Raw genomic sequence first — 14,317 nt, forward strand, 5'->3', positions numbered from 1 at the left:
AATAATGCTCCTGCTATGGTTCCCCTCAAGAATGCAACGCTGCGTGATTTATCAGACTGGAGCACAATGGAAGTGGAAATAAAAAAAAAAAGTAAAAGGCCTGAGCTAAAAATAACGGGAGAGCAGAACTGGTGCATGCACCACCAAAGTGAATTCTGAAATAAGATTTTGATCAGCAGTTCCACTCCGAGGACGGCTCGCACAAAACTGTAGAGCACGACAAAGACAACAGAGTGGTTTGTCCTTCAGGAGACACAGACACGTGTAGAACACCTGATAAGCACATGTCCAAATTTAACATCTTTCTTTTAGAATCAGCGGGGGAGGTCCGTGTTGTACTGCCCTGACTGTGTGTGCACTTACAAACTAAGCTGGGATACTGAAGGAAAGGTGGAGTGTGGGAGAGTTCAGGTGTGTCACTGAGGTTATCACATGGATACAGCTGCATTAACAGTCAATGCAAAAGGCTGATTTACATGTTTGTTGATAAGACGTAAGAGGGTTGTCTTCATTTAACACAACTGCAGCTGAGTTCACACCCAACATGTTAGGTTGTTTACTTTAATCTGTATCTGGTTTCATTATCTATGGTTTGGAACATGGGTACTGAGCTGCAACCAAAGACTAAGTCAGCAATATTAGCTTCTTTGTAACTGCTATTCCTATTTCAAGGTATAAGAATTAATGTATTTTCATTCTGTCCATACAGGTAAAGGAAGCCAAACGCCAACATGCCAGGGGCCTGTTTCACAAAAGAGATTTGCAAGCACTCCTCACACACAGATCTAGCATGATGGCATCACATTTCACAAACGGTGGTTGCTTCCATATTGAAGATATGGATTTTTATGTCCTATGTGTCATAGTGAAAGGAAATCACCTCATGGTGGGAATTTAGTGAATCAGTTCATTGGTTGGTCGGCTCAAGTATTGGTCAAACTCTGGGGGACAACTCTGGCCCAAAGCTGGCTCAAGTGCAGTTACCTTGTATGAACTATGAGACTAATTAATTAAGTCAAACCGTTTTTAATTAGATCAAAGGTCAATTTGTTGGGTAATATTATTTTTATTTGTTTTCAATCCAAATCAGTTACTCAAATGGTATTTTATTGAAAGATACAGTCATTGAATTCCATTAAGTAAAACTCCTTTCAGTAATTCTAAGGTGAATATTACAGCTTTTGAACAATGTCCAACAACTGTATCAAGCAAAATGACAGAATTCAGTAGTAAAAATGTTCAGCGGCTTTAAGCCTGAAGCTCCTGTGCTCTTGCCTCAGTCTCGTCACTCATCATGATCAACTGTCTACCTGAAATGATGTCTTGTCTGAGGCTGAGCCGACATCCGCCTGTGAAGCTTCTACAGGTGCTGACGAAGCAATAGTAAAGGAAAGGAATAATACAGCAACATGATGCTGAGATTTCTGCCCTGACACGTTTAGCTTTGTTGATCTTTTTGTTGCTGTTTTCCTACACTGATGGTGCTGAGAGGATTAACTGAACCTGCTCTGCCGTCTGTGGAGTCACCTTGATAACCACGACCAGCAGCCACAGCTCATGGTGCTCATCTAAAATACTCTAAAATAACTGAAAAGGCACCTGTTGAGTCAGATGATGGAAATAGCATAAATCTGTGCTTTTCATGTGCTCAGCTGATGATATACCGCACTATCAGGTGAACAAAACTGGCTGGTGGCTCCACGTGTATGCTAAAAAAAGTGTTAACAATACAGAATGTAGTGCACGGAAAGGAGAGCAATTTGAGGCAAAACGGAGGCATGAACACAGGGTCACAAGGTGCAGACAATACATTTAAAACCTATTTTGTTATTTTAAGTTGAGTGGTGGACATCTTCAGCAGACCAGGATCTCTCTCCCACTCGGCTGACGCTGACATGTTGTGGCGTGCTAAGCCGCCCGAGCCGCCAGAGCTGCCGGAGACGGAGCCAAGAGCAAGTTTTGGTCTGCAACACTAGCAAACTCAGCTGCCAGGGCCTGCGGCGATGAATCTCCCTCCCTCACAAATAGCCTATCCCACCCCTCTAATCAGCAGGCGGGTTAAACTGCAGCCCACAGTACGCTGTTCTGTGACACAGCAGAGTAATGATGTGCCCTCACTGTGGCCCCAAACAAGCTGTACTGTACTGAAATACACATAGTGTACTGGCTGGCTTCAGTCTGGCTGCAGCACGTCAGTCAAACCCCCGACAGCAATGTGCAGCCTTGTTGCCAAGGTGATTTTGTTTTACTGGTTTATTACATTTTATGAATGTCTACAATAAACATCTGTTTAACAATGCAGTTAACACTTGCCTACTACTGTGATGACATTTTACCATTATATACAAAGTATGACAACTGTGCAGAATCTGTCAACTGAGAAATACGATCTGCCCATCATTTTCTCAATGTATTGATTAATTGATTGGTCTACAAAATGGCAATTTCCTGAAGTCAAAGATGATCTCATTAGTTTGCTTGTTTTATCCAGCTACCCCTAACCCAAAGAATTTCAGACTTTTATTTTGAAAAACAACATTAACAATGAACTGAGTATCAAAGTATTTGCAGATTATTTTCCTGTTGATTAATCCATTAATAAATTAATCATACAGTTGATGTTTTTAAAGTTCTGGTAAAAGTTTGTACGTAGCCTTTGAGTTACGTTTTTTATGTCAAAGAAAAATGTTCATATCTGTGAGACAAAAATAGGCACCAAATAATTTTCAGATTTCACACTGATCAGATTTACATTCAGATTTGTACCTTGCATCTTTAATAATCTGTGTTTCCTCTCATTATTGTTCAGTCTGAACGGGTTTTTTTTTTTGGTTTTTTTTTTACAGTTACTGTAAAAACAAATCTCTTTTGTGGCATTGAACACAACACATGACCGGCTGATAACTGCTACTATACAATATATGTGGTTTGCTACACCACACAAACACACAAACAAACGCACACGCACGCACGCACGCACGCACACACACACACACACACACACACACACACACACACAGAAAGATTTTTCTAGCTCAGCTACAAATAAGAAAGTTGTTCAATAGAAAGTTCGATAACTCGCAGTTGCATCAACAAACCCCAAGCATGCTCCCTCCCTGACTCATAAACAGTCTACAATATCCCTTGATAATGCAGCGTGCTACAAGCAACAAACAGCCAATAATTTAACAGGTGTGTTGTTTGGTCACACAAAACAACAACAGAATCATGGAGTGAGTAAATGAGTGCAGCTGGAGATCTGTGCCGGAAAACCACCCCGACCAAGAGCGGGAATACACCAAACTTATTTCATCACCTCAGCTGCTTCCACGCTTTGGATCATGCAACATGTCGTCAGTCTCGACCAACATCTGCTACATCACGACAAACAACCCACAGGCTTCACAATAGAGAGGTGCTCAGCAACAACACAGTCCAACACAACATTCATATGGTACAAGGACACCGTGGACTACTTTTGTCCTGGTCTGTGATATGAATATTTTTTATTGTGATAACATTTTTGGCCTAATTTTCAACAACTTAAAACAACAACGTAAAAATTAAGGAGATCAATGACAACGAGGAAAATATGCATTGACGGTTGCTTGGGCTAAGATGAAACAAATGAAAACATTTTTTTTACATTACAGGTCATTTCAGCCTCTAAAGTATTTATACTTTGCTTAACATTTTGCTGGACAAAGTGACGTATCAACAAATCACAGACATCTGATGACAGAACTCAGTCTGAATGTTGTCAGCAGAAGCTTCATCTGACTCACACAGACGTCAACACACTGATGTGACAATATTAGTTCCACTCAAGCACTAATTACATGTTCAACCCATGTTATTCATGTGTCGCTGAGCGCACATAATGAATTATTAAACAAATCACACGACACACTCAGGGCAGGTCTCTGCAGCGGGGGGATTGGGAGGGGGCATCACTGCATGTGTGTGCACGTGTTTACATTGAGAAGGGGGGAAGGGGGAAGGGGTGGGTGGGGGATCCTTGTCAAAGGGCAAACACACCCGCTCAGCGGCGCCAAGAACGACTCCCAGGGCGGGAAGCTGACACTGTGCATCAGTCAGGGCATGGAGGACAACACCGCCACCCACATCTCCTGTGATTCCTGACAGCACCACAACCTCCTCAAACACAACCTGACAGCTCGAGACGTTCCCACATCACAGCGAAACAAGACTTGACTCCCTTTTTTTTTCATCCAGCTGCAGCTTGGAATGAAATAAGAGCGGGAAAAAAGATTTGTCGCAAACAAAAATGAAAATGTTCTGAGACTTCGCAGTGGGAGAAAAATGACAGAAGAGGAGGAAGAGGGACAGAGTGAGGAGAGAGATGGAAAGACGAAGGCAGAACACAAGGAGGTAGAAGAGGAGGAGAAGAGGTATAAGAGGAGGGATGAAGAGGAGGACAACAATGGAAACAAAGATTGAGAAAATAAACAGGAAAAAAAAAGGACAAAGGAGGAGAGTGATAGGAGTATCAATAAGACCAGAATAAAAAGAAGGAGGAGGAGGACAGAATGACACGAAGCCAGGGGATTAAAATATCAGGGTGGAAGATGAGTGAGAGGAGAAGAGTAGGAGAAGAAAAGGTGGAAAAAGTAAAAGACAAGATAAGAAATATGAAAAACATAACATTAAGAAGGAGGAGAGGAAAAAAGATAGATAATTAAAATATCAGGGCAGAGGAGGATAAGAGAGAAGGTGATTTAGAAAAAGGCGAACAAATACTATAAAAAAACAGGATGAGGACAGCAAGAGAAAAATAAGTAGAGGAGGAAAAAGACAGGATGAGTATAAAAGATATAGGAGGAGAAGAACAAAAGCCAGGGAGTGAAAATATCAGAGAGGAAGATGATGGCAGAGGAAGAAAATGAAGTTGGGAGGAAGGAGAATGAAGAAACATAATTATATGTCCCACCAGGAGCCAAAGTGGCATTACATTACATACTGGGGCATCCAGCCATGTCCTAATTTGGTTCCCACTCAGAAATTTTGTCACATGTCAGCCCCTGTATCGCCGCCCCCCCTGTAACTCTTTACTATCTAATAAAACAGAAACAGCATAAAAATAATCTTTCCTGGTGTCTCCGCACACTAAGCTGCACATCATGTACTCAGGTTTTCAAATCCATCAAAGACTTTTGGTCGCACATCGTTCTCCACATGTCTCTTCTTAAATTCTACTGTGAATTATCTAATAATAAAACAAGCCTTCTCCAAAAATAATCTTCAGAAAAAAAACAGAGAGAGAAGTCGTTGTTTGTGCAGAGATGTTTTGAGAAGCAGAGCCTTGTGGCTGTCGAAGAGAGACGCTCACCTTTGGTGGTTTCGTCTTCGATGGGCTGCTTGAAGAGGGTGATGTCCTTAAACGTGCAGAGGAACAGAACCACCTTGTCGTTCTCGTTCCTGATGGGAGCCACTTGCATGTAGAACCACACTGGACTTCCTGCAAAGACATCACAAGCTCTTAGCTGTGTTCTCCTAATTAGGTCCATATTTTTTTTTCTTTCAATTGTTTAGTCTATACACAGTGTGATAATTTGGTGATGAGTCGCCATCACAATTTCCTATAGCCCAATTTTGTCTGACCAACAATCAAAAACACAGAGATGATCAAGGGGCCCCTCCTTCACCTGATTTGTCAGCACATTTGAGCCATTTTAAAAATCTTTTTTTTACTGTGTTTCTGCCCAACACTCCTCCACCCTGCAGTTTTTTCTGGTAGGTGATCCAGAGACTGATACAGATGCTCTAATACAGCTGAAGCATCTAATACTTTTCTACCTAGGTTGACGTGTTGAAGTTATATTTCATCCATATTTCCAAAAAATTATCTGACCTGGCAGAGAAAAGCAGTGGTTGAAACTGCTCAGCATTAAACAGATATGATCATAATTTTTGTTTGGAATTTAATCTGTTCCTTTTCCAGTAGAAGGAAAATAAAACACAACAGGTTTAAACAGAAGATGGAAGAACTTAAAAGATCAGTATAACTTGATTAATAAAGAAAAAATCTGACATAACATAGTTTTCAGAAATCTTTAAAAACAGCTCATGAATATAAATATTTGTTAAAAAAAAAAAAAGTAATTTACTAAACAGCTGGTTACAGTAGATTTTGTCGAACAGGAGGAAATAGTGAAATGTTTGAGGACTATTTTCAGCGGCGGATTAATGCACATTTGGTGCCCTAGTGAGTATTTGGGGCAACAGGGAGGTGTGTGTGGGACTGAGTCTAAATAAACTACAGTGTGTGTTGATGGATATGAAGGAACATGTCACCACTGCAACAGCGCAGCTCACTGATGTGTGTTAACAGGTTCTGGATGACAATGGAGCTCTATGGCTCAGAGGAATAAGATTCATCAGGCTTTCATACACACACAACACTTGTTAGTTGGAGACATGGATTATTGGTTTGAGATCTTCACATGGGATTTGTTGACAATTAAAACTCCAGCAATACATTGTTTTATACAAATAAATACCATTCAGTGTAACAAATCTGAGCATTTGCTCAAGTGTTAAGATGAACAAGGCAAGTGCTACAGCTGAAAATGATAATGGGTGATAAATGTTCACCGAGCAAAAATGACAAACATCAGCTGCTTCCGTTTTTTAAAATGTGATAATTTCTCTTTTAAAACCTGACGATGTCACCTTGAGCTCTGGCAAACTCTGGTGGGCATTTCTCATTTCATATTTATGTTTTTTAATTTCCTGACATTTTATAGACAAGTGATGAATTCATTAATCAGAACATCAACAGAGTAATCAATAGTGAAGACAGTGGTACTAGGCATTACAACAATCTAAGCAAGATGTCAGCACTCACTGTTCTTTCTGTACAGCAGGATCTCGAAGCAGTTGGACTCATAATTGTCGAACGTCTGCCTGACTTTGTCGATGGTCTTCTTGTCCGTCAGCTCTCCGTACATAAAACTAGAACAGGAAACGAGTGACATGAGAAACAGCAACAATTGATTGTTTCCTGACCCTTTAGCCTTTGAACCCTGTTATAGTATATCCCATATACTTGTAATGGCATTGACAATCTGTTATCTTACCATAAAGATTTCATTAAGTTTTATGTTTGGTTTTTAAACTGAGTAAATTGATGCAGCAGCAGCATAAATTCAGCTCTCAGTGAAGGATTGAGGATTGGTTTTGGATTGGTGCAGCAGGCGTTTCCGGGCATGATTGTAATTATTCCTTAAAGGGCCGAGGACATTTTAATCTCTGCTAATATAATTACGCTGAGTGATTACTTTCTTTCCCAAGATCCACAGAGAGGTGAAAATAAACACTAAACAGTAGTTTGTTTTCCCTTTGTATGGCTCCAAACAAAAAACCACACTGATGATGGATTAACTCCAGAAAGTGTCTGGGAGAGAGATGATGCTCTGCAGTCGTTATATGGGTTCACATTAGTAGCCAGCATGGATGTGTTTGGATGTGGAATCCCAACATGTTGAACGACTGCCAAACTACTGCAGTGAAAGCTGCTCACTGGGTGTGTGCTGAAAATGTTCCCTCCATTTTCAAGCATGGTTAACCATAACACACAAAGAGGTCAAAGCTCCAGCAACACTTGTAATATAAAGAAGACGACCCTGCCCCCACCTTTTTCCCATTCCATGCATTGTGATCAGAATGTGACGGGATCTGCCAGGTAGGAGGTAGTCTGGATCGCATTGTGGTCAGATTTCAAGAAGGTGTAAATGCAGTTTTTGACACCTGCAGACAATTTGCTGCCACCTCACAATTCTCACACGCAGGTTCTGATCCTAAGATCTGATCTCAATGAGGATAATGAGAGTGGATTAAAAATACCAGGTGTAAACGCAAAGGTAAGATTGGATCATTTTATCTGGATACAGATCGTATTATCACACCAGGTGTAAACAGGGTATTTTAAAATGTTCTTTATAATCTTATATCTGTATCTTTTGTAGTTGACATCCTCAGTAAAAGGTTTTTAGACTTTTCAGACTCTTAATGGAAACTTTATGCATTAACAGAAAAATGTGAAAAAGTTATGGTCCCGCCCACACTGTTTGACTGACAGGTGATACAGTGATGTTTCCCTCTAGCTTCAAGTAGTAGTGCTTCAGTATAGCTCATTCGGGAAAAACAAGTGAAGAAGAATGCAGATGCTTTATATAGAGTATAAAAAAGAGACTTTGATGTTTCGCTAACCAATGAAATCAACTTACAGCAGCAGGGAGAAACCAAACAGGTGAGGTCATTTGAATCAGCTTTGGCGAACAGATCCCAGTCATCATTCAGAAAATTGGATGATGATTGAGAGGTGGAGCCCCCAAGAGGTGATAACATTACAATGATAATTGTCTTCTTGCTTGAACTTGCACTTAAAGTTCCACTTCACATTTAAATTTTATTATAGCAAGAATAATTTAGATGGAAATTTGGTGATTTTGAAACACTATAATAAAGTAAGAGGGACTCATCTTTCATAATTAACAACCACTGCCCATAGCGTCTATACAGCCTCAGTGGTTCCCAACCTTTTTGGCTTGTGAGCCCTTAAAATCAATTACTGTTTATTTGCGACCTTTTGTCACAGGTTGAATATGAGAGAATCTGAATTAAGAGTAGTTCCACCAAAGACTGATAAGAGACCCTGAGAAGCAAAACCACCCAGAGATTAAAGGAAAAGTAAAAACTTTGTAGGAGAACCGTCTCTTTTTTGTAGCAGAACTCTTTCTTTCCCATCATTAATCGTCTTGACCCCTCAGATTTACCTTGTGAATCATTAGAGGGTCCTGAGCTCCTCAGATTCCTTTGTTTGTCCCTTTGCACTACAGAACATATGACCCTTGTGTCATTATATGCATCAATGATATATCTGAACCAATGCCAGAAAGTTCTCCCCTTGTCCTGACATCAAAAAATGAAAACTTACTCCCCCCAAAAAATGCCATGGGCCCTGCTTCCAGGCCTCTGACTTCCATCACTCTGGCAGCAGCCTGTGAGTTTAAGCTCTCGGTGGGCTCCTCTCTCTTCTCGGTGTCAGATCTGAGCGGACTGTCAGTCTCAGTGTTCTCCTCAGCCCAGAGCAGCACGCAGTGGACGGATAAATCTCACTGCCCCCTATCCTCACTTAGCTCAGTGTCCAAGGGAGCCTTTTTAACCGCCGGCTAGTCAAGGCCACCCCCCCCCCCCCCCGGTCGAGTCTGAAAGGCGCCTGAGGAGAGGAGTTGTCCTTTGGAGTCAAATTTTAAAACATCTTGACTGACAGGCGAGCAAGACACTGTCCTCGAGCTGGACCGGGCCGAGCTCCCCTGGCAGCTTTAAATTGGATTCATTTCAGAGTCTCGCTGAGCGGTGTGCCATCTCCCCATCTCTCTCTCCCTCCCTGTCCCTCTCTCTCTCTCTTTCTCAGAGAGTGGAAATGCCAGATGCTGATTTTTTTTTTTTTTTGGCAGGATGACTCTGCTGAGGTCCACACTTCTGCTGCGTGGTATCGAAGCAGCTCTGGAGCAGTAAACCAAGTTAGTAGCATGTAAACAGCTCTCAAGAGCAGCGCTGTGTGGTTTTAATGGTCGCTACGGCGGGAGAGAAGCAGGGAGGTACAAAAAAAATTGACACTTTTTAATCTTCTCTCTTTCGCCCTCTCTCTCTATTTCTCTCTCTCACTGTGCTTAAATAATGGATGAAACGGAATAAAAAAGGATGTATTCAGTGGATTTTTTTTGCAGGATAAATGGAGCACTTTGAAAAGGACATGGTTTTAGTTTTAAAAACAATGACTCATTGCTACTCTTGGGTGGTTACAGAGACGCTGGTGTTGTAAAAATATATTGGTTTTCATAAGCTCCACTTTAACTGAAGCATTTAAACAAGGGCTAAATACGACATATGCCCACTATACATTCAGCAGGAAAGTGTATGCAAATGTAAAGGGAGTATAAAGATGAAAGCTAATGCATATTTAGTTACAATGTGAACTCACTTACAATAAAACAACAAGACAAACCAGTCATTATCGCCCCATTAGCAGGCTGTCACTAATAATGCTTTAATCTAACATAAAACAACAATAATTGTGCTCATTTATAATACTTAAAGCAAACAAATGTCTTACCTGCATGTGCTGCTCTTCTGCATGACCTCAGCCCTGTGGAAGCCAGACAGTTTGCAGAATCCGTCATTGCTGTAAACTACAGGCCACTCCACAATCTGGGCGTTTCCCAGGAGGAAGCTGGTCTCTGACAGATTGGACAGGACACAGAGGGAGAGAGAGAGAACATCAGCCCCAGTAACAGCATCAAATATGAAAAACTAGATGCAAGGCTGCAAAGCTTCTCAGCCTCTAGAGAGGACTGTGCAGGAAATGTTTTACACTGGTCTAAAGTCAGTCATCAAGTCTTTGGCTAAAGTGAAAGAGATGGTTTCACAAAAAAAAAAAAGACAGACTAACTTTGTGCCTAAAAATAAAGATGGCTCCGGCCGTGACACTGACATGAGCTAATCAACCTACTGAAGCATGCCTAGTTTATGGGTACTCAGAGATAGAGCATGCATTTTACATGACTGACAAAGAGAAACTCCCTGCATGAAGACAGCACACATTACAGCTGCAGCTCTGGCTGTGGTATTTGTTGGTGGTACAGTAATGTGGTGACGGTGTGCACATGGACAGGTGGCTCGAAAGAGTCCGATTTAAAGATCTAACCATCTGCTTTATAAATGTGAAGATCCAGCTGAAACATTTATCTCCAAGCATTTCAGAAAATCTTATTTACAGGTTCTTGGTTTATAAAGCTGCAATACACAAATAGTTAGGTTTGAATACATCACAAGTAATTTCATGATATTTCAATAGTAGTATTTCAGGAATGTTTAATGATTTTAGTAATAATACAATTGATACTGACACTGACATATCCACATTTTCTACATGAGGATATGAGCTTGAGAAAAGAAGCAGCAGAAAAACATTACATCATTACTCAAGGTGAAGGTTAGGTTAAGAAGGTTCTTTTGTCAAATAGAAATATGAGTTTACGATACTACACAAGATTTCAGCTGTTAAAACTGAGCATTGATGCTCGGCCATTCATAATAAATGTGTACTATATATATATATATATATATATATATATATATATATATATATATATATATATATATATATATTCATTACAACTCTGCACAAAGTGATTAGAAAACAAAGACTTGGGGTGAGTCCCACCAACCAGGATTAACCTTAAATAACATAATTTCATCATCTGTTGCACCAACACTTGATGAATTGTAAATATTGAATCTCGTTTCAGTTCTGTATAAATTCAGATTCAAATCTATCTCTGAGTGAACAGGATTTAATTTGAATTGTGTTGCACAAATGGGATTAAATTTAAATTAGTTAAATGATTCCAAACTGGTTTTGTTTAACCGTGGTCTAACCTAGTCTCAGTTTAAACTGTTGGGGTAAACCTTTGTTTCTGGTGTTACAGTGAGGGCTACAGCCGCAGCTAAGAAATTACATCAACCCTCAGAAAAGTTCTTGCAGTGGATTCACGCTAAAGAGGAAACACTGCACAGACAGTATGAGGACGATGGATTACAGTGGGAAATACCTCTCTGAACGTACATAAAAGGAGTATTATAGTAAGACAGACTTCAAAAACTCTGAATTTATCCTTTAAAAGCCGCAGCCTCCTGTGTGCCCTTGGAATAAAGCTGAGTAAGACTTACTTCAAGACAGTCAGTTTGACCTTTCAGCTCTCCTCTTTAATGCCAATCAATTACTAATCTGTATTTTCAGCAAATAGCGGTGGAAAAGTTATGATTTTGAGGTAATTTAATTGCTTGAATTTTACCTTTCAGTAACAGTGTTTCGCTTGGTTAACACACAAGGGTCCCCATTAAATAAGTTTTAATGTGTAAGGTCATGTCAAGCCAGTCGTAAACCTTTAAATATTAGGCAACAAAATGAGGATAAATCCATGCAGCACTGTCTGCAGGCCGGCAGCTGAAAGGCTTGTTTGAGAGAGGGTGAGGAGGGTGGCAGGTATCTCCTTATTAGCAAAAATGAACACCACCCCCCACGAGCTACAGTGGAGTGAAAATGTGAAAATACAGACAGGCATCCTGGGTAACACCACACAGAGGAAACATCTTCATAACCACATAGATATCAATTATTCATATTGATGGTGGCAGCATGGTCACCAGGGAAGACAATACAGGTGGTATTTAGACTGTTGAACAATTAGCTCTCAAATAACATGTTTTTAGATGGATGAAAATTAATTTAAAAAAGCCTTAATCCACCATAACAATGACGCCTTGGTCGTTGTGCTTTTATTAAAGGAGCAAGTAAAGGAATGAAGTTTGATGTTGAACTCCAAACATTTTTTCTGGACTGGTAAGTAAACAGCTGTTAATGCTAACATTAGCTATGTAGCAATAGCAAAACTTACAAATAACCCCTTTAAAATAAACTATTTGTAGCATGGCACTGTATTTACAAGACTCAAAAACTCTCCTTACAGTGTGTTTAAGGACACTCAGACGTTCACAAGCTGGCAGTCAGCTAGCATATAATGACACCCCAGAAGATTTCAGCAACTGACTATGAAGTCTCAGATGTTTGCGGGTCCTTCCCAAAAGACAAACACAAAAACACGAATATGGTGACAACAATTATATGAATTTTGAAGCTTCTTTCCATAAAAGATTTTCAGCTGATTACTATTTGATGTTGTATTAAAGTTTTCCTCATAAGCACTGAGAAAAGACAACTTTTCAAAGCAGTTCCATAAATATTACATGACAATGACTAAATGTTCACTGCAATAGATCCATAACATCTCAGGCTAGGTTCAAATCTTGCCAGTCAGACTGGCACGAAGTTGACCCAATGGCTACAGAACCTGAAAGGTCAGAACAGTATCTCCTGCTTTAGAAAATGGTCAGCACTATGCTAAGTGACTCAATTTGTGATTAATGAGCTGAAACACTGGTAAAACTGCCCATAATGTTCTTCAACACCTTCCAGATCTGCTGCACCAGTAACTCTGGCAGGTAATCACTCATTGTTAGAGAGCTTCATCTTTTTCAAAAAAATATTTGGCTGGTAAAAGAGTGAAAACTGTAACAGCACCTGGCCCAGAAACACAGTGTTTCCCAAAGTGTAGTGTACGTTTACAGCAGGGAGGAGGAGCCTGTGGTAAAGATAACATTTCTGCAGTGAAACACAGACGGATGAATTCCTGCAGGTGTGTCAGCAGCTCTTCCAGCAAAGGTTTCACTGCAGGTTTTTACGGACTGATGAGTAAAATCATCCAACAGCACACTCCATTGATTTTACTGGTCAGCCATCTGATGATATAAAACAATAGTAGCTATAATAAAAACCTTCTAGCTGTAGTCAGGGAAAAGCCTCTGTTATATCAGCAGTGGACATCACTGACAGAGTGAAATCCAATTCTTAATAAAAAACACCAAAGTAAGTTCTGTGTAACAAACTGCTTCCAATAATCATGTGGCCACATAAACCGGGAAAACACACAGAACTACATTTCAAGGCAAGCACGGAGACCTTGAACCTTATGACCTGTCATAGTTTAATATTAATTATTTGAGCTAAGCTGCAACAGGATGCACCTGAAAGCTACAGAAGACGACACTGGTTTACTGTGTATATACTGGCAAACAGCTAAGACTCATCATTTTCGTGCACTACAGTAAAGAAGGTCCCTTGTGGTTCTGAGAACTAGTCAGAAAGTGCTGCCAGCACACAGAAAAAGTTCTGAGAAGAAAATGCGGAGATAATGCAAATAACTGAAATTGTGTTTATAGCGGTCAAGGCGTCAAAGATGACATTGAAAAACTTAACTACAATTACACCTCAAGGCTGCATGCTTCCTTCAATCAGCCAAGCTGCAGGAAGTATGGTCACAATCTCCCCATCCTGAGCTACATCGTTGAATAATATTTTTACAGACCATTATGATGTCACAGTTAAGTATTCTGTCCTTTATCTTATTAATATTCAGTCATATCATAATTTCCTAATTCATTTGTGAGTTATGGACAAAAATGTGTTTCATGACATCACAGAGACTTTTGACCTTTGACCATCAATTCTTATCAGTAAGATTCATTGACCGTCTTATATGTTAGAGATATGTCAGTGATTTTAGAAGACGTAATTTTGGGTCCTTAGAAATTACAACAGACTTTTTTTTTTTTTTTTTTTTTTACATTTTATAGACTAAACGATTAATCAATTAATTGATACAGCAGCTGA

General features: G+C 40.0%; 1 protein-coding gene across 1 annotated transcript in view; it reads right to left on the bottom strand.

Annotated features, from left to right (window-relative positions):
• The window catches only part of kcnh5b (potassium voltage-gated channel, subfamily H (eag-related), member 5b), a 134,822-nt gene that overhangs the window by 116,227 nt on the left and 4,278 nt on the right, over nucleotides 1–14,317 (bottom strand). The window contains exons 2-4 of the mRNA XM_056394309.1: nucleotides 10,142–10,265; nucleotides 6,869–6,975; nucleotides 5,351–5,479 (exon numbers count right to left, since the gene is read on the bottom strand). Coding sequence (XP_056250284.1) covers nucleotides 5,351–5,479; nucleotides 6,869–6,975; nucleotides 10,142–10,265 — 360 coding nt within the window. The remainder of the gene's footprint in view (nucleotides 1–5,350; nucleotides 5,480–6,868; nucleotides 6,976–10,141; nucleotides 10,266–14,317) is intronic.

The sequence above is a fragment of the Seriola aureovittata genome, chromosome 13 (assembly GCF_021018895.1).
Source record: "Seriola aureovittata isolate HTS-2021-v1 ecotype China chromosome 13, ASM2101889v1, whole genome shotgun sequence".
In the NCBI taxonomy this organism is placed as follows: Eukaryota; Metazoa; Chordata; class Actinopteri; order Carangiformes; family Carangidae; genus Seriola; species Seriola aureovittata.